At 38.5% G+C, this 21,247-nt stretch overlaps 1 protein-coding gene across 2 annotated transcripts in view; it reads right to left on the reverse strand.

Moving 5' to 3' along the window:
• The window catches only part of dock4b (dedicator of cytokinesis 4b), a 228,037-nt gene that overhangs the window by 34,956 nt on the left and 171,834 nt on the right, over nt 1-21,247 (reverse strand). For both annotated transcript variants that reach the window (XM_072454830.1, XM_072454829.1), the window contains exons 38-44: nt 18,700-18,786; nt 18,004-18,108; nt 17,608-17,749; nt 14,508-14,674; nt 10,364-10,450; nt 8,990-9,166; nt 1,350-1,433 (exon numbers count right to left, since the gene is read on the reverse strand). In XM_072454830.1, coding sequence (XP_072310931.1) covers nt 1,350-1,433; nt 8,990-9,166; nt 10,364-10,450; nt 14,508-14,674; nt 17,608-17,749; nt 18,004-18,108; nt 18,700-18,786 — 849 coding nt within the window. The remainder of the gene's footprint in view (nt 1-1,349; nt 1,434-8,989; nt 9,167-10,363; nt 10,451-14,507; nt 14,675-17,607; nt 17,750-18,003; nt 18,109-18,699; nt 18,787-21,247) is intronic.

The following is a 21,247-nucleotide window of genomic DNA, read 5'->3' on the forward strand; positions in this document are numbered from 1 at the left end:
TCTTGAAACATGCATTTATTTATCGATCACATTCTACTTGAGTAATATCTTCTTTTTTTGTTTTGTTGCAAATCACCTCATGTACAGACATAAATATTTAAATTGAGCATGGGGAAACAGTAAAAGAAGATATTATTACAAATAAAGCTGAATAGTGAAGGTGACATACAGTGGGTGGTAGGACCAAGACAAATGAAGGTAAGTAGAGGGGCTAATGTTGATCAGAGAGCTTGAGAAAAAGGAGGATTGCAGATACTGGTTCTGTCGGGGTAATTGGGAGCAGTGTGGTGTGCATGGTAACGACTGTATTTGTGGTAAATGAGGGCTTGTTAAAGCTGAGGTTTGGACTTGATAAAGGGTAAAGCATGACGGGTGATACACCACGCAGGGCATATTTGTTCTACCAATGTATTTATGTTTAATCCTGCAGCGATGTGTGTGTATATGTTTTATATGTTTTATATTATGTACGTGACCAAAGGATAGGATAAAAAAAAAAAAAAAAATATATATATATATATATATATATATATATATATATATATATATATATATATATATATAACAGGGTTTTGGGGTCTGCTGATCAGGCGTCTTTTTGAAGTTGCAGTGCACTTACTCCAGTTAAAAAAGAAAAAGATTCAGCCGACAAATATTTAATCTCTTGAACATTTGCGTTTGTTGCATCTTTCATTTCATACTTTTGGATAAAAAAATATTATTTGGATAAAAAACTAAACAATACATTCATTATTTAAAGATTTTGTCGAGTAGATTGTATCATTACATCATAGTCACTAGTTTTACTACTACTTCTTGCGCAGTATTAGTAATATGATGTCAAAGCAGTGTCGGAAAGTAACCAAGTAAAAGCAGAGTGGATACTTTTTATATTTGCTTCACTACATTTGAGAGCAGGATCAGTACATTTTTCAAAAGGACTGAAAAGTAAAAAGTACTTTCTGTATAGTTTGAGGGGTTATTTTTTAGTAGGTTTATGGTGACATCATTTTAAGTAAAAAAAAAAAAAATGCATTTAAAAAGTCTAGAAACATCATGAAATTGGTTGAATATATTCCCCTCTTTAAAAGCAAAAAAAAAGGAAATACTTTTACTTTTTACCCGAAACGTACGATGTAAAACATTTCAATGCATTTACTGAAATTGATTTGTATACGTGATACATTTACCTTTACTTTTGCTCCTGTACTTTATTTAAGTAACCAAATTAAGCACTTCTTCCACCACTGTGTCAAAGTAACAGTATTCACATTTTGGCACATTTTGGCTGTTCTACCCACCTTTGCCATGTCTTAAAAATGTCAGAAAAGTGATGTTTCAGCACAGACCTGTTCGAACATAAGCTCCCTCAGCCGTCCGATCTTGTCTCCGTCCTCCGGGTGATTCATAACGTAGTCCTTGACGAAAAAGGCCTGTACAGAGACATAACGCAGCGCTGTTATTCACGCACGGGGAGGCGGAGCTGCAGCGTTTCCTTGATCCCCACTGGGCCCCGTGCACCGGACATGGACCCCTGAGTCTTTGTCTAAATGTTTAGGAACGTCAATGAACAAACTGGCAACAAGACAATCATGTATTTTATTAAACTTTAATGTGACATACCGTAATTTCTGGACTATACTATACTTTTTCCATAGTTTGGCCGCATTTCACATGTTGATTATTTTCACGCTGGCAACCACAAGAGGGCGCTCTAGGCTCTAAGCGATGCAGAAGAAGAATCTGCACTTCCTCTACCTCTGGAGTTTGTGGAGTTGTTTAGAAGTGACACAGAGGAAGAAGAATTCAATGGATTTAGTGATTTGGGGTAAAACTGATGCTTTGGTAAACTTGTTAGTTATCTGAATAACTGTTAATATGTTACGTTAACATACCAGACACTTACCACAGTTCTGTCTGTGCCTCATGTAGCTGAAGGTGTTAGCGTTAGCATACGTACACCTATTCACCATGTTCTACATCTGTTATTTTAAATTTCATTTCAAGATGAAATGTCTGTTCTTGGTCTTGAATTTTATCAGACATTTCTCCCAAAAATGCCACTTATACACCAGTGTAACTTATATATGTTTTTTCTTCTTCTCTATTATGCATTTTTTGGCCGGAAAATCTGGTTTATCCTCAACTTATTACCGGTACATAATACTGACAAATCTTTACGCATCCTCATCTCCTCATCATGTTTTTTATTTTCTCATAAACGATTCAACTATATATATATGCATTGGAGATGTATTTAAAAGTATTTAAAAAATCAGATACTTAATTATGCTAAAACTAGATATGAACAAGTATCGATACTAAAAAAATACTTGAACAGTTTTAGAATGATTATGAACTTAATAAATAACTTAATAAACTTTAAATAACAAGTCACCACAGCTGATCCTGGAGTCCATATTTTGCAGTTGACGGACGCAAGTATTTCCACCGCCATCTGCAGCGTGAACGAAATGGAATATTGTGAAAAGTCTATTTTCGTTTTGAATGTCTAATATTTAAAACGTTGAACTAAAAAGGTGCATTTTTAATCATTCGAGTCACATTAACGTATGTAAATCAACATTGAGAATCGAGTATGTTCTTTCGTATCAAAATCAGGTTGGAAATGTTAGCATCGTGACAACACTAATATGTATTTAGATTCATTATTTGCATTCGTATCACAGAATATTTCTTCCACTTTTCTAATAAAATACTGTCCTAATTTGACATTTCCCTACATGAGCGCGAACAAGGCAAATACATTGTTTTTCCGTAAGAAACTAGGCCACACTTTTCAATTAACATCTCTTTTTTTTTTTTTTTTAACTGCACTTTCTGCTTTCGGATGATGAAATCTGTCATCAACAAAAACGCGGGATTGTCTTTAAAAGTCGTGTTTATTTGAAATCCTGAGACGGGCGTCGCTGTGAATTTCGAACGAGTCGCAATAGCATCTGCTTTGAAATCTTTAACAGAGGCGGCGCATTGAAGTGACAGAGGAGACGAGGTGAGATCCACACAGCGGCAGCGCGGCCCCTGTTCCCCGGGAAGAACCTGTCTATCTCCAAAGCGACAGAGACGAGTGACTGACAACTGCTGCGAAAACACACACGCCGTTTGAAATCTGCCTCCGTTTGAATTAGAAAAGACGTGAAATAAAATGCCAAGAAAGTGGAATTAAATCACATGTCGACCAGACAAAAAAATACGATAGAAAAATCACGTTAAAGGACAACGTTAGACCTTTCCTGAAACGTTTTGTAAAGGTATCGGATGAGTTAGTACTTTTGTGAGGGGAAAATTATGTGTTTTCAATCATCATTGTTAGCAATGATGTTAGCATCGTTAGCATGATAAAACGTGGATCCATAAAGAGGACGACACAGACCACAATCTTTTGCTTCCCTGGCAAAACAATGGTTAATCCCATGACAAATGAAATATTGTCCCCAATATATAGGGAAATAAATGTTTGAAAGTTTTTTTTACTTACACTTGAACCCAAAACAAGGATGCATAGAAATGTTTTAGATAGCGCTTGAAACAAAAGTGGGTTTTATATATATATATAACTCTAGGCTATTACAAAACACCTTTGTCCTAAATACAATAGACAAGAATCCTGCATTGAAACAATTTTTAACTCTTGATATGATAGTGTAAAGACAAAGTTTAGTGTCCAGGCTGGATTCATTTTTCACTGTCTCCCTCCGAGACAACTGCTGTTGTGATTTTGGGCGTTACAAATATAAATTGAATTGAATTGAATCACCGAATATTTCTTCTACTTTTCAAATAAAGTACTGGAATAAACTCTTAATTTGACATAAATATACATCATGTCCTTGTGTATTTGTTACAAACCTAAAAATTCCAATAATAACAAATAATAATGATAATTCTATTATGTTGATTTTTGTCAATTAAATTGAGTTTTTCACAACAGGCTGCAGCTCTGGCCCAAAACCCATATAACCCAATAAGGGCTCGTTAGAGAAAAAAACATTTCCACAATGCAACGTGGCTCCTTATAACAAGCACCGGAATAATCACTGTACCACAACACAATGGTTTTATTGTTCGATAAGGAGAGAGATACAATTCAACACAAACATAATTTCCCAGAGCGGTAAAGAGCTCGCGGTGGGATTTAATCAATTGCGATATGGAATCTATGCGGGAGGTAACAAGGTTGTAATTCAGAAAGATAAGGGTTATTTTTCATTTCTCCCGTAGCATATATCTTGGGGAAAAGCCAGCGAACGTAATCAATAGCCTTCTGTCGATCTGTCAACGATGGAAAATTCATGCGGCGCGGCGGAGTCGAGAGTTCGTGCCGGAGAGTTGAGAGTTGGTCCGGCGAATCATCGGGAAAGCCCCAATTAAGAGACGTACGCCGAGGGTCCCGCTCAAACTAAAGCGGTGAGTCTGAAGCGTGACAATCGCTCGCTCGTTTGTGACGGAGCAGACCGAAGCCGCACTCGTCGATCGCCGGGACGTTTTGCGGGAACGTCGAGAGATTCGGAAGGCGCTGTGTGTACGATTCTGAAGAGAAATGTTGACTTATTGATCGTGCGGATTATCGCGGTCATATATATCATTTCGTGGCTTTGAATTCCCTCGAAAACATGCAGGTTATGGAGAAGTAAATAGGAATAAACAAACAACAACTCAATACATTTGCAGACTAATTAATAGCGCAATGCAGAAAGAATAAATAATGTACCGTATATTCTGGATTATAAGCATAGTTTCATAGTTTTGGGTGCGACTTATACTCCGGAGCGATATTATTTGTTATTTTCACACTAAATTAAGTGAATTCAACTCATTTATAAAAACAGTTAATACTTTCTATATAATGTACATCAGTTTGCCGACATATTGGGTTGATATTTTTAGCATATCGGCTTTAAATCTCCAGTATTTTGCCAATATTTGGTTTGGGCTGACTAACTGACATACAGCGTTATTAATAACAATTCATTGCAACAATGGAATTTCCCAAAATGTGACTATAAAGCTTACTTATCAGTTAGTTACTTAGCAGTTAGTTACTTGCAATGACAGTATATGACGGAAATAAAGTTAATAGTCATTTCGAATACAATATTTATGGCCTAGTTTTGATAATTTTACATTCTATCAGCTGCTCTGAGGTCTAATTTATCGGTATCGACATCGGCCATGAAAATAATAAAAAGATAAATAAATAAAAATAAAATAAATAAATAAAAATAAAATAAATTAAAATAAATTAAAAATAAATTAAAAAAAGTCCTGATAGTTTGACTGAACCTGGAACTAAATCTGGATTACACCAGAACTAATCCAGTACCAGAACGTGACCAAACCAAGTCTATGTTTGGACAAAAAACTGGACTAAAACTAGGACCTAAAAAGGACAAGAGGTAACACAGCCTGAGTCATTGTCAGGTCCAGGATCCGTTCCAGGTTTCTTGGCTGCAAGTTTGAATGTGACCGACATTTCATCTTTTTATGGACCGACTGGAATATATTTTAAACTCTATTACACTCCATTTGACAGAGCTAAGAAAAGAACTAACATGTGTACACCTTTTTGATGCACATACAGTACACTAGGAGAGCCCCCGCCCCCGCACACAAACACACACACAGATATCACACAGTAGGATCCGACTCTCTCCCAGCGGAACACGACGGTTGCTATGCGACAGAGAGCAAGTCGCCGAGTCCAGTCGCTGCTCAGAGTACAACCACTTTCTCGGGCTCATTCTGAATCCTTTCTGTGAATTTCACTCGTCCTCGTTTGAATAGAGCGTCTTAAGTGTGATGTTGAGAATACTGTGCAGCAGCAGAGGTACTTCTACTACTACTATTACTACTACAGTGTATTTATAAAGTGCTTTTCCACCTTCAAGGCACACAGCTTTAACTAGAACATCTTTGGAATACGTGGTTATTGTTAACAATGTGAACACTGAATCAGATGTGGTTTAGCCTATTTGATTATAGCTTATCATCAACACACTGAATTATTTAATTACATGGACCTTACTATGTTACCGATACTTAAAAAATATATATATTTCTAGCCTGAATAACTGCAGTAGCATGAATTTGGAAGAGAGAGATCAGAAATTTAAAAGTTTTTATAACCATATCAACAATATCCACAACCAAATTATGAATACCTAATTTGTAATTTAACTGGTAATAATCCTTGCTTTGTTATTGGGAGTAACCAGCATATCTGCAGGACAAGGAAGAAAATAATGATTTAATTGCATGGACCTTACAGTGCTACAGATACTTTTTAAAACAATATTTCCTCGCCTGAAGTACTGCAGTAGCGTGACTTTGGGGCAGAGAGAGAGTAGAGACAATCAACAAACTGTTCTCGAGCCGGTAACGACTACATACGAGCCACACGTTAAACCACCACGCCACCAGCGACCATGCATGTTCACAGCTTTGTCACAGATGTTATTTTTCTTAGTTCAACATTGCAAATTGGCTTTTGGAGCGATGAAGTTCCGTGGGTTCCGGTTGAATGTGACTCGAATGAGACCCGAATGTGACCCGAATGTGACTCGAATGTGACTCGAATGTGACTCGAATGTGACTCGAATGTGACCCGAATGTGACCCGAATGTGACTCGAATGTGACTCGAATGTGACCCGAATGTGACTTGAATGTGACCCGAATGTGACTCGAATGTGACTCGAATGTGACTTGAATGTGACCCGAATGTGACCCGAATGTGACTCGAATGTGACCCGAATGTGACTCGAATGTGACTCGAATGTGACCAGAATGTGACCCGAATGTGACCCGAATGTGACCCGAATGTGACCCGAATGTGACCCGAATGTGACTCGAATGTGACCCGAATGTGACCCGATTGTGACCCGAATGTGACCAGAATGTGACCAGAATGTGACCCGAATGTGACCCGAATGCGACCCGAATGTGACCCGAATGCGACCCGAATGTGACCCGAATGTGACTCGAATGTGACTTGAATGCGACCCGAATGTGACTCGAATGCGACCCGAATGCGACCCGAATGAGACCCGAATGTGACTCGAATGCGACCCGAATGCGACCCGAATGCGACCCGAATGTGATTCGAATGTGACCCGAATGTGACTCGAATGTGACCCGAATGCGACCCGAATGTGACCCGAATGCGACCCGAATGTGACCTGAATGCGACCCAAATGTGACCCGAATGCGACCCGAATGTGACCCGAATGCGACCCGAATGTGACTCGAATGTGACTCGAATGCGACCCGAATGCGACCCGAATGAGACCCGAATGTGACTCGAATGCGACCCGAATGCGACCCGAATGCGACCCGAATGTGACTCGAATGTGACCCGAATGTGACTCGAATGTGACTCGAATGCGACCCGAATGTGACTCGAATGCGACCCGAATGCGACCCGAATGAGACCCGAATGTGACTCGAATGCGACCCGAATGCGACCCGAATGCGACCCGAATGTGACTCGAATGTGACCCGAATGTGACTCGAATGTGACCCGAATGAGACCCGAATGTGACCCGAATGCGACCCGAATGAGACCCGAATGTGACTCGAATGTGACCTGAATGTGACTTGAATGTGACCCGAATGTGACTCGAATGTGACTTGAATGTGACCCGAATGTGACTCGAATGTGACTTGAATGTGACCCGGATGTGATATCTCTGGAGTTTTCTCAGAGTCGTGCTGAAATGTAAAGATCCTGCAGCAAACAGTGAGTCACTGGCGAGTAATCGATGACGACATGCTAAAATCATTACTGGATTGCAGGAGTTTTCCATTGAATCTGATGTGAGTAATTGGATTTCCAACTAAATGGAAGACTAAAAGGAAAATGTGCAAAAAATTACAAACTAATGCGGCGAGATGAAAAGAGTCATTAGGTGTTACGTTAGCATACGTACACCTATTCACCATGTTCTCTAATCTGTTAATATTTTAACTTGCATTTCAAGATGAAATGTCTGTTCTTGGTCTTGGATTTTAACAAATACATTTCCCCTCAAAAATGCAACTTATACTCCAGTGCGACTTCTATATTTTTTTTCTTCTCTATTGTGCATTTTTTGGCTGATGCGACTAATACTCCAGTGCGACTTATAATCCGCAAAACACGGTATCTCCTTTCCTCACCCTCCTCTCGCTCGCACTTCTGACCCGAGCCCTCTTTATCCCTGCGTCCATCCATCGAACGCGCCCGCGTCCAGGCCATTTGTACATCGCACATCCATCCAATCCGTCACCTCCTCCCCGAGTCATCTGAACCCACTGAGTCACGCCCTCGCCCCATTCGTGCACCCATCCATCCATCTATCCATCCATCCATCCATCCGTCCGTCCGTCCGTCCCCTCTACAAATGGTGCTGCCTGTCCATACATCTCCCAGTCTAAAACCACCTTCATGGATCATTAGGAAATCCATACGTCATCTCTCGTCTCCAGCTCGGTCTCTAAAACCCTTCGACCCTGTCTTCCAGATCCCGGCGTTTCTATTGCCACGACAACAGAAAGTCTACCTTCATTTTTATACTAAAGGAAAAGGAAAGGGGAAAAAAATGCTGTAGAGTTCCTCCGCTTTGGTATGTTAAGTTTTAGGACATAAAAAAATAATCGATCGCACTGGGAATTGTCTTAGACCTCCATCTACTGGCCGCAGAGGGAATTACATAGAAGAGATCTGCAAACTTAGCTTGCCCTTGACATGCTAATGCTACGCACGGAGTAGCAACAGTACACCTATTCACCATGTTCACTAATCTGTTATTATTTTAAACTGCATTTCAAGATTAAATGTCTGTTCTGTCTGTTCCCCCAAAATGTGACTTATACTCCAGTGCGTTTTATATATTATTTTTTCTTCTCTATTATGCATTTTTTGGCTGGTGCAATTTATAATCCGGAAAATCCTGTATTATAGACTTTGGACACAGCTCTATCCAAACGCACCTCTTGGTATCTGGCCAGGCCCCCGTTGACGGCGGCGTCGATGACCCCGTTGAGGCACATGGTGAGCGGGTTGATGTTGGTCATTTGCCGGTTCTGACACTGCGTGATGAGTGTGCGCAGCTGCAGGTTCTTGTTCTCGATGACCTCGATGGCGTTCTCCAGCGGACTCACCTCCACCTGCAGAAACAAGGCTCGTGTTAGCGGTTCACGCGTCGCTCGTCACAAATGTTCATGTCAATGCTCCTGGATCTGTTTGAAATGTGAACTCTGAACAGCATCTCACAAAATCAGATGTTTTCAGCCCTCTTTAGAAGACATTTAGCATTTTACTAAAATAAATCCCACTATGGTATTTCCACAATCTGTAATTTTCTTGCAACCTGACCGCGGATATCAAATAGTCAATATCCATCCATCCATCCATTTTCTACCGCTTGTTCCCTTTCGGGGTCGCGGGTGACTGGAGCCTATCCCAGTGACTTCGGGCCTTAGGCGGCGTACACCCTGGACAGTGGCCAACTTGTCGCAGGGCAAATAGTCAATATAACCAATCCATTCATTATAATGTAGAAGAGGGTCATGTGTTACATTGTGCCAAATAAGAATAAAGTGGTTCAACAAAGGATGGTTATTTGGTTAATCGATAATCAGGATTATTCAGATCATAATATAAAAGGAAGAACCAAAAAAATAATAATAGTGACCATTTTAGAAGCAAAATTACATATATTTTGTTCAATCTATCGCCCAAAAATGGACCTATTTTTAATCTGGCTGTTTTTGTCACACTTAACTTTATTTTGTCTTTCAAGTTTAATTTTGTACATGTCAGACCACGGGAATGAGAGAAAATTATAGATTTCAATGTTGTTTGGTCACAGTTTCAATCATCGTGAATAATAGTTAAATTGTGATGTTTTTTCTCACAATAATTGTAACACTTACATTTTATGGTGCGACATTTCAAGGCCCAAAATTGTATAAATATCTACAAATGCTAACAATAGCTGCGGGCTAAACGCTACCGCCATGCTACAGAACAATATGCTTATTTTTTTTAGGCAAAGTCAGGTCAATAACCTCCATTAAAAAAAAAAAAAAAAAAATCTAATGATGTGTGTTTTATATAAATTATATAGAAAAAAAACTGGACTAAGAACTCTTTGAAAATATATAAATGTCTTCAAATAAAGCGCTTATTTGATTAAAACCACATATACTCAAATATTAAAAATGTCAAAAATCAACAATTAGATTTCCAGAGTCCGGCGTCATTACAGTCGACCAATGCGCTAACGTCAGTTACCAGTATCTGACCTTGCGTTATATATTTTTTTAACCTAAAAGAGAAGACGATGAGCGGGTCAAACGTACCACTTCCCTCTTTTCCACCTCAAACCAGCGCGAGATTCCCGGAAGACTTTGCACCAGCGTCAGCGTCGTCCGCTCCACCCACAAGCTCTGCAGGGACGCACAAAAACCATGTGAAAATGGACTTAAAGTGACGTATGACAGGTTATTACGATGCTCTAATTTTGACTTTATTTGGTATATTTATACCTGTTGTACATATACATAATAGTTTTACACCAATCAAGCAGGTATTTGAGGAGAAAACGTTGAAAAATCTGTATAAAAATGACAGGAAGTGACATCACACCAGGGTTATGCAAAATGTAGACAAAGAAACAACTTTTTTGCCCGTCTAAACATGAATTCAACAAAATAATGTTGCTCGAAGGAAGTTAAATAAAAAAAATTATAACCCTAAAAAAAACAAACAAAAAAAAAACGTATTTTCCGGACTATAAATCGCACCTTATTTCATAGTTTTGGCTGGGGTGCAACTTATACCTATATTTATTCTTGTATACTTATACTCCAGTGTGACTTATGTATGTTTTTTTCTTCTCTATTATGCATTTTTTTGGCTGGTGCAACTTATAGTCCGCAAAATTCAAAACATATTTATCTTAAAGGTTGAATGGACGATTTTTTGGGCCCAAATTTTAGTCTCATTTCCTCGTGGCGTGGACTGCCGATTAGTCCTGCCACGTATAAATCATAAAACACACCTACCGCTCACCTGCAGCCGCGTGTGGCTCTTCCCCCGAGAGCAGCACGGTTCCGCGTGTCTAAGCGCATTGATCTATCATAATATAGTTCCCTCAGTGTACGGGACAAAATGAAGACGGAGAAAGACTGTTCGAGTTGACTCATAACAGACGGAAATCTACGAGAGACGCGATGCGATCCGACGAAATAAACAAACGCACGTGTGTGTTGTATCAGTCGGGGGAGTACGCATGTGTACTTCCGCCTGCGTTCTCAAATCGCCGAAAAAAATCGGCCATTGCGCCTTTAACTGCATTTTAGTTCAATGAGTCGTCCGACCTGCAGGGGGCGCTTCAACAGGCGGAAAAACATTTAGATAAACAAATACGGGCCACTGTTTTTACTTGTATGTGCATTTACTATGACGCACAGGCTAAATATGTCGACTCCATCTTGTGCCAAACACCCACTTTGAGCTGTAGGTCAAATGTCACGCGTTACATCTCCAGTCATCATTCATGTTCTCGCACGAATACTTGTGTGAGCCAGCTTGTCAATACGCCAACAAAGCACAAGGTCAGGCTGACAGCTCATAAACTAACAAACCCGACGCGTTCTATCGCTCTTAACAAGGAGCTGTGCGTCGGCGCCCTCTGTGGACACGTGAGGCCGGTGTCGCGCGGTGTCTGAGCTTGAAATGACGAAGAACGAACGGATAAGAAATGTGTCGTGAGGTTGATCGATTTGTTGTTGTTACGGCTGATTATTGAAATGGTTTAAACCAATTACCGTATTTTCCAGACTATAAGTTGCACCTTTTTTCATAGTTTTGGCAGGGGTGCAACTTATACTTACATTTATACTTATATACTTATACTCCAGAGCAATTTGTATGTGATATTATTTATAAGTTATCAGTTTTTTTTATTATGATTTACTTCTGTACCTACTTTGTGTTGCAACATTAGAATTTCCCCATTGTGGGACAAATAAAGGCTTATCTCATTTTATTTGTTATTTTCACACTTGCAACCGCATTTCATGCTCCCGTGCAACTTATATATGTTTTTTATCTTCTTTATTAAGCATTTTTCAGCTGGTGCGACTTATACTCAGGAAAATATAGTATTGCTAACCTAAGAACGGCTGTCAATAACGATTATTTTAGCCGTAGTCTCGTCAGAAATTATTTTTTCGATTAGTTGACCGCTCAAACGGTTATTTCTATTTCCATTTGAGTCTTTGTAAATAAATTATCAAGAAAATAAAGGTTGAATCAGTGTGACTGAATTCAAGTAGAGAATATTTATGAATAGTGTGTTATTCATGATTTTTAAAACATTTTTGTAACATGATATAATGGTAATAATGCTTTTTGTTTTCGTTGTAAAAAGGTCTTTTCGTATGAATTGTTCAGTCCGTTCAGATAACAATTAATCAAAATACGATTATATTTTTATAGTCGACTAATCACAATTAAAGGTGGAATGGACGTTTTTTTTCAGCAAATTTTTATCATATTTCCTCGTGGCGTGGATAAATCATTTGTCCTGCCACGTATCAATCATAAAACGCACCTACCGCTCACCTGCAGCCGCGTCAGGCTCGTCCCCACGTTTCCGCGTGCCTAAGCGCATGGATCTATCATAATATAGTTCCCTCAGTGTACGGGGCAAAATGAAGACGGAGAAAGACAGTTCGAGCTGACACAGAAGTGGACAGAAATCTACGGGAGACGAGCGATGTGATGCGCTCCGTTGGGCTAATAAACAAACGCACGTGTGTGTTGTATCAGTCCGCACGGGGGAGTGCGCATGCGCACTTCCACCTGAGTTCTCAAATCGCCGAAAAATCGTCCATACCGCCTTTAACTGATTAATCGTTACAGCCCGACAAACAACCTTAAAAATATGACTTTTATGGAAAAAAGTCAGCGAAATGTGAGGAAAATTTTAAATATTGAGGCTGGATACGTACATTAAAGTGTTATGAACAAGCCTTACTCAGGTTTCACCTTGAGTTTACGAGAGAACGGGCGCACAACGGAAATCCTACATTATTTAAGCTTAATTGAAAGTTGGAGTCTTGCTCAAGGACACCCGAGCAGAGCGGAGGTGCAGGAGGTACAGGAGGTGCAGCAGGTGCCGGAGGTGCTGACACAGGCTATTGATCCCGAATCCAGCGCTCTACACAACCCAACTGCCCCTAATCGATTTGACGCTTTTTAAACCAGAGAAAAGCGCCCAAAAATCACTCTGAAACAATTAAACTTGAGCGACCGCCCCGTTATCTGAATTCTTTTATCGCGCGGTCAGCGGCGCAAAATGAGTCCGACTTCAGCACTAGTTACGCGTAATAACCCTCACGCAGCCGTTTCATTTTATTTAATCGTATTTTCTCTGGGAGCAGCACGGATACATAGTAATTTTTGCATTGTTTTGGAAGATTTTTGACATAAATATAATTAAAAGTTAAATAAACATATATATATATATATAACAAATATTTTACGGCAAGACAAAAAAGTACAGTTTGAGTGAGAACACACCACACGTCTGATCATTCTCTGATTTATGGAGTTATCTGATTATTGAAATGTCATGTAAACAGTTTTATCAGAGGCGAGTAATCGGATTTTTGTCTGATTGTTCGATTTTGCGTAGGTTTTGACGAGGCAAATTATGCAAAAATTGGATACAAATTAAAGAGAAAATGTTGAAGAGTGAAATACTTACTTTAAAATGTATTGTCCTTTGTCAAATTTACATCCAACAGTTTTTGACAATCAGATTTCCTTAGAGCATAGAAAAGCAAAAATCTGATGCAAATATTATGTTATCTGATTATTCTAGTTTTCTGGCCAAATGAACCCCATCTAAACATAAGGCTGTATTATCTATTACTAAATGTTTAAAATAAATGTTATGAAGGATTAAAGTTGTGTGGGAGTAAATGCATCAAAAGCAGAAATATAATTAGAATTTTGCAAAAAAATTATAAAAATGTTAAGTCAGAAAAAAATTCAGAAACGCATTTTTTTTAGTTTACAATTTCACTTCCTGTTTGTAATTGATGACATCACACTAGGAAATTACCCAGCAAACACTGGGCCAAAACTCATCTAATGCCACAATTTTAAAAATACATGAAAGTGACTTTATCTTGTTGAATTAATGTTTAGAGAATCAAAAGAATGTGTTTCTTTGTGTAAATTAAGCAATAACTTTGTGTTGAATGAGTGTGTCCCTAGTGTGATGTCACTTCCTGTCATTTTCTTCAGATTTTTCCACGTTTTCTCCACAAATACCTGCTCGATTGGTGTAAAACTAATATATTTGTGCAACAGGTGCAACACACTGAATAAAGTCAACATTGGAACATCGTAAAAACCTGTCATACGTCTAAATGAATAAGAACAAACAGTTGAAGAGGGGATAAAGGGCAGACAAGAGCCTCGTCGTACCTTGAACTCGTTCTCCTTGTCTTTGCTGCCCTTGTGGAACGGCCGGTCGTATCTGAACCTCCAGATGTGATTGAACTTGTAGAAGCTTTTGATGTTGTCGGGCACGCCGTCTCTCTGCAGCACGTCCTGGCTCTCCGGGATGGGGGTGACGGCGTAGATCTGCAGGTCTGTGCGCGCCGCGTCAAGGAAACCAGCTCCACGGCTTTAAGACCCTACGGGTAGTGTTTGTCTCTTGATCGAGAGTCTGGTGCAAACTACTTCATCTAATAGTGATGGGATCAACTGCGGAATCGAAATAACGTCTAAAGTATATGTTTAGCTGAGATGGAGGCTGACAAAATTGCCTTAATGTTTAAAATGTATCATTATTTAACCTGAAAACAATGTGTAATATTTAAAAAAATGACTCACTCTATTTCAACTTGGAGCGACTCAAATGAAGATAATACGTGTTAGAGAAACAATTCTGAACGTTGAAGATGATATTTGATTTTCCACCACCGCCAGCTCAAAACCCAGACTACCGTATTTTCCGGACTATAAATTGCATAGTTTTGGCCGGGGTGCGACTTATACTCCAGAGCGACTTGTATGTGATATTCGTTATTTTCACACTGGCAACCACAAGAGGGCGCTCTAGGCTCTAAGTGACGCAGAAGAAGAATCTGCACTTCCTCTACCTCTGGAGTTTGTGGAGTTGTTTAGAAGTGACACAGAGGAAGAAGAATTCAATGGATTTAGTGATTTGGGGTAAAACTGATGCTTTGGTAAACTTGTTAGCATGTTCTTTATGCTATAGTTATCTGAATAACTGTTAATATGTTACGTTAACATACCAGACACTTACCACAGTTCTGTCTGTGCCTCATGTAGCTGAAGGTGTTAGCGTTAGCATATGACTTATTGTCCGGAAAATGCAGTATTTGAGACCTAAATTAGAGTCAAACGTGGTTGAAAATGAGACCAAACCATGGATAGGGCTGTTCTACATAATTACTTGGCAAAAAAGATGAATAGATTTAAAAATAGTCAAACAGAAGAGAGCCACACGTGTATCCAGATGCAGGGCGCGTGGTAAGCGGACCATAGTTTGAGAAACGCTGCGTTAGAAGATAATGAAAGATGATGTATATAATGAGATCTTACAACATCATATTAGCTCCATCCGAGTAATTTGAAAATGAAATTGGCCCTCGTCATTAGCGCTGCAGCTGATGGTTATTTTAGACTCGTAAGCGGATCATTTTTTGATTATTTCCTTTGTAAATGGAGACTTTATAACTAAATAAAGGTTGAAATAGTAACTGAAGGTATTCATAAAGAGTTTACGGATAAAGCGCATTGAAAAATATGGCTCTGTATTTGTCTCTATTTGTACAGTACGAATAAAAATTAGCATCTGATATTAACATCAATAATCTTGCATATTTCCATTTCCATGCGTTCATTATTATGCACTGTCCCTATCAAGTAAAACAATACATACAAGGATTGATTTATTTAATTTTGACTTTTCAGTTTAACAATGCCTCTGTCTGTCTTTGTTATAAAAAGGGCTTTTGTCACGTGTTTGACGCTCTGTAAAGTCCAGTCCACTATTATAATGGTCATATTTGTATTTTTTATTTTTTTATTAGATGTAATTAGTCGATTAACCGTTGCATCATTTTTGTTTGAGTCGTTTTGTTCCTTATTCGGGTTAATGGATTTAAAATAAAATAAATAACAATGAATGGATTAAATAAAAATGAATGGGATGAATAAAAATGAATAGATAAAATAAAATGAATAGATAAAATAAAATGAATAAAATTAATTAATGAATAAAATGAATAATACATGAAATAAATTAAATAATGCGCCTGTAGAATGTTGTAATTCTTCAATGACCTAAAATAACAACAGAATGTCTACTTCCTACTAATATTGTTCACCATTAGAAGCAATTTCATCATAACGCAGAACTGTTTAGCGCAGGAATAAAAAAATAAAAAAAATAAAAAAACACTAATGTGTAAATCATATTTTCGCCCTGTATTTAAAAGCAGAGATTGTGGCGAAGGAGGATGCAGAGAAAGTGACTCAGAGCTTTCCCTGCGCCGTTCAAATCCATCACGAGATAAGGCCGCTTCGGGACAGACTGGGAAATATGCGGTGGAATCACTCTCGACAGCACATACTGATGGGTGGGCAATCTAAAAGGATTTATATTAATTAGCATTTGTGACAGAAATATAAAGCTGAGCGATAATTTATTCATGATCCTTGTCTGGTTGTAGGAGAAGAGAAAGGGGGGACGGCGGTGCAGGTGAGTGGACTAAACGCATGAATAAAGAGCTGCTTAACCAGGCTACCCTCACAGAGCTAATTTTAAACTCCTCTGCTTAGCGCGATGATTCAATTTAATAGTCTTTTCTTTAAGTTTTCCAAATGATCCTACCGCATTATCCGAGCTTAGAACAAACACAGAAGATCCATATATGAACTGTAATGCCAATAATACCACAGAATATCAAATACTTGCATTAACATATATGAAAGATAACTGTATTCTGAATACTTTTAATTGTAATTTGTATTGTATTATAGCGTAAAAACAATAAAATGGAGGATTACAGGTTTATGTTTGTTGCATTGTGCATTTGACATTTATTTATCACTGATTTGAGTGGAAAAATCACACACACTCATCACAAGAGCTGTGTTTTTATTATTATTATTATTATTATTTTATTTATTATTTTATTTATTCAAGTTTAATTAGAGTGATCCAGTATGTATTTCTCAGGCTTTAAAAGCGTATCTATATTCTGAAGACCACCAAATGAAAGAAAGTGTATTAGAATTCTGAATACGATTTTTTGCAACATTGCATTTAGTTTGTTCCCAACACTGGTAATTAATAAAAAAAACTGGAAAATGAAATTAGAAAAATCTATGGATCAAATGATTTGATGGACCCAATTTAAAATGTCCGTTATCACATACAAGCTATTAATAACTGAATAGCTTTTGCACTTGTGTTATTATCTGTATTCCAGGCCGTGCAGCACCGGTCTGGGCCTGCGGGGCGAGCCTGGGCGCCCGTCGTTAAGGATACACTGGGCGTCGGCCTGGTAGATGGTCTGGTCCGGCTGGTTCACGTGCTGCATGGCGATGGCGTGGGGAAACTCATTGAGCATCCGCTGCTGGAAAGCCTCCAGACGCTCGTAGTCGTGGCCTCTGCAAACAAACTCTTTATTCTGCAGAACAGGGAAAGAGAGGAGCGCAGAGTTAGACTGACATCTAGTGGACACAATGAGCAACTGCGCCTGAGGGAAAAAAGTCCAAGGACAAAGTCTGTTACATCATTTAATGGCATTAAGTAAGTGTTGTTGAATATCACCTCCAACTTAAGGAGTTTTAAAAGTTTGGACTGTGCAGTGTTACTGCTTTTGAAGAGGATTTAACTTTTACAATGTTAAAGGGCCTTTCTGACAAGAGAATCATGTCTTACCCTTAAAAAGAAGGGGAACTTCTTTCCGTAGAAACCAACTCTGAAAAACTCGGGCTCCAGCCGCTGTTGGTCCATGATCTTGTCATACAGTGAGGCCTCCATCATCTAAATATCACAGCAAAAAGAACAAGTCATGCAAAGTACTGTTGACAAGTCCGTCTTGCTCACAGCATTATACAGTCCAATATTATCTAAAACATTATTTACTTAGCGGGTAGCTAAAATTAATATAGTTAAAATACAGATTTGTGTTGTAAGACAGTGACTTCACAGAATGATCAGGTTCAACATTTGTTCATTTATCTTTAGGACACTTTATGGCAAAGTACAAATAATCAGATTATACCATCATCACATTCTATAATCTGAAAACCACCAATATTTGGGGGATTTAGACTAAAGGAATACCTCAACATATTTTTGGAACATCCCGATAATGATATTCAGATGTCAGTCTAACAGAGATGTCTTTACATTTATTTGGTTGAGGTTTAATTATCAGACAAATATGAAACGTCTGTAAAATCAATCACAAAAGGGCAGAAATATCACCACACATCCTCATTTTTCATTTTCAAACAGCTCTTCTTGTATAATCTTTCTTACTATAAAACAATATATTTAATATCAAACATTTACATATCTTCAAAACAACACTCGTACAGTTTCATAATATATGTAGCAGTAGTGACTCACTCTCATTTTGCTCAGATTCCTGTAGTCGTAAAAAGACTCGTACTGGTCCGCCAGCTCTCTGCAGAGGATGATGCCATTTTCCCAGCACTACGGAGAAGAATACGTACATGCACAAGGTTATACAGTATCCACACGTCAACATTACTGCACTACATTACTACAACACATCCGATATTCACGAATAAACCTGCAGTAACGTGTTTTGTGACGCTGCTTGCAGTACTGTATCGGTTCCACTGGATGGCACTGGTGAGTGGCCTGCGCTTGACGACAGTTACGCCCTTCGTCCTGCAGGTGGAGACTGACCGGCCTAATTCAATAAAACTTTCGCTGTGCATTTAATCCTCGAGCGTCAGAGCGGCGACTGGCACCGCCTCCCGAACGCTAATCGTTTTTTAATCGTTCAGATGTTGATGTTTTGGTGAATTTTTGAGGAGCTCCTTAATTCTGCTTTTTAAGAAGTAATTACAGCGCCGGTTCGGTAATCATGAGCGCGCTCTCGGAGGGAAAGTGTTTTAAACGGGAGCGCCGAGCCTGCCATTTGACTGGAAAATGACTGAGTTCATGTGTTTAAATGCATTAGAGACGGCGTCGATAATGTGCAGATGTTATTCATAATGTGTGCTATTCTAATGTTGTTTGTTTGTTGTAAAATGGAAACGTTGCTTGCTTCTTGGTCAAAACTCCTTTGTGAAAGAGGTTTTAATCTCAATGAGGTGAAACAAAATAGAAACATTTACTACAACGCATAGAACCTGTCATCTTGTTCATTGTGTATTCTGGATTTTTAAACCGCATAAAGCAATATAATATACATGTAATATATCTATATGTATGTGTATATCTGTGCTGATGGCTATATGAGCGTACATGCTGCAGGTGCGCTAATAAGCTAAAGCATTTTATTATTAATTTTTTTTTTTTTTTACATTAACTATATAGATTATTATTATTTTTTGTCCTTTCTGTATAATTTTGATGTTGCTATTGTCATTGTTTGTTTGTCTCACTAAAAAGGAAAAAAAAAATATATAAAAAAAAATATGCTTAAAGCTTTGGCATTGGTATTACTGCAGTATAAATTTAAGTAATATAAACAAGGCGTATAAATATGTCAAATACTCAAAGCCTTAGTTACCTAAAATGTAGTTTAATTCTGGGTTTCACTTTCCTGTCATTTTGAGGACGTATATATCATATTTAGCTCTGAATTGTTAACTGCTGCATTGTAAGCTAAAAATAACGCTAGTTATAAAGGAATATCTTATCTTATGTTATCGTCCAAATGCTAAACGACTATTTAGCAGATGGATCTTGAGCACTGCTAATGATCAGACTTTAAAAACACAAGGAGCTTCATGGATTTAACCGTAATATGGACATTTATAAACTCAAAAGTCTCAATCTCTGCCCGCTGTGTAAACGCGATCACTTGGCCGATGCTAACTCGAGCTACGTCAAACCGTGGCCTTCCGAAAAATTAAGTTGAATAGCCCTGACCTCTTCTAATAAATTCAAAGACATGTTTCTGTTGGATTGACATAATATCCCAAAGAATATCGCGATACTTGATCTTGTCAATATTGCCCGCCGTTAGCTTTGTGCTCTGAAGAAGACGACAGACTAAATAAGTTGGATTATAGAAAGAAAACACAACTAGTGGCTGTGTTTTTGAGATAAAGATAAAAATAGTAACATGGATTAAAGTTCACGAGTGGGTTTAGCCATCGATATGACGCCTTGAATGTCGCTCGCACCATTAGCGTCCCGCCTAGCGCTCTCCCAGACAGACGGGCAGGATATTGGGGAGATGATATGAATCCTACTTTAATTGCGGCTGCCAGCCATTTATCTGATTAAACCGGGGAGGTGTTGACGCCTCCAGCCACTGCCACGGTTCATGACAAGTAAGAATTAAATGTCTAATAGACAACGGCACATATTTTGTAGCTCGTCGCAGCGTACACCTCACCCCCCCTCCCCCACCCACCCGAATCGCCGAGAGGGGATTTCATTTCATGTAATAAATCACGTGTGTTGTGACTGTTGAGCTAATGTAATTTTTATGCCAATCAGATGTACTATTGAGTGTAATTTAACTTGCAGTCCTTGGATGTCACCATCATGTCCTTGAGCTCCTGTAAACTTAACGTCAGACAGAGTTTTACAGCAGCAGCAGCTTGTTTGTTTGTTGGTCTGATCATGTTTATCCTCTAAAGTCACACTTCGTCTAAATGGGGACTGGAAATAAAACAAAAAAATAAAAATTGTATGAAGAGAAAAAGAAAACCTGACCAATAGGATGTCAAGATTTTTCCGTGAATCGCTAAACGTGATTATCCAGGAACTAAAAATGTATAATTGTGGGAATTGTAGGCAGCAACAGTGAGTAATTTCAGCTGAATATAAACTCAAATAAATAAATGAATCTAAAAATGGCTTTTTACAGGCTGTTTAAGTGTCAATATTATTCTATTCAAGCAAATGAATGATTTCACTGTTTTTTCATCAAAGAGAACCAATGATCGTGAATAATAATAACAATGTG

Source organism: Eucyclogobius newberryi, unplaced genomic scaffold (assembly GCF_026437365.1).
Source record: "Eucyclogobius newberryi isolate DKJ021-1_F unplaced genomic scaffold, fEucNew1.0.hap1 SCAF_2, whole genome shotgun sequence".
NCBI lineage: Eukaryota > Metazoa > Chordata > Actinopteri > Gobiiformes > Gobiidae > Eucyclogobius > Eucyclogobius newberryi.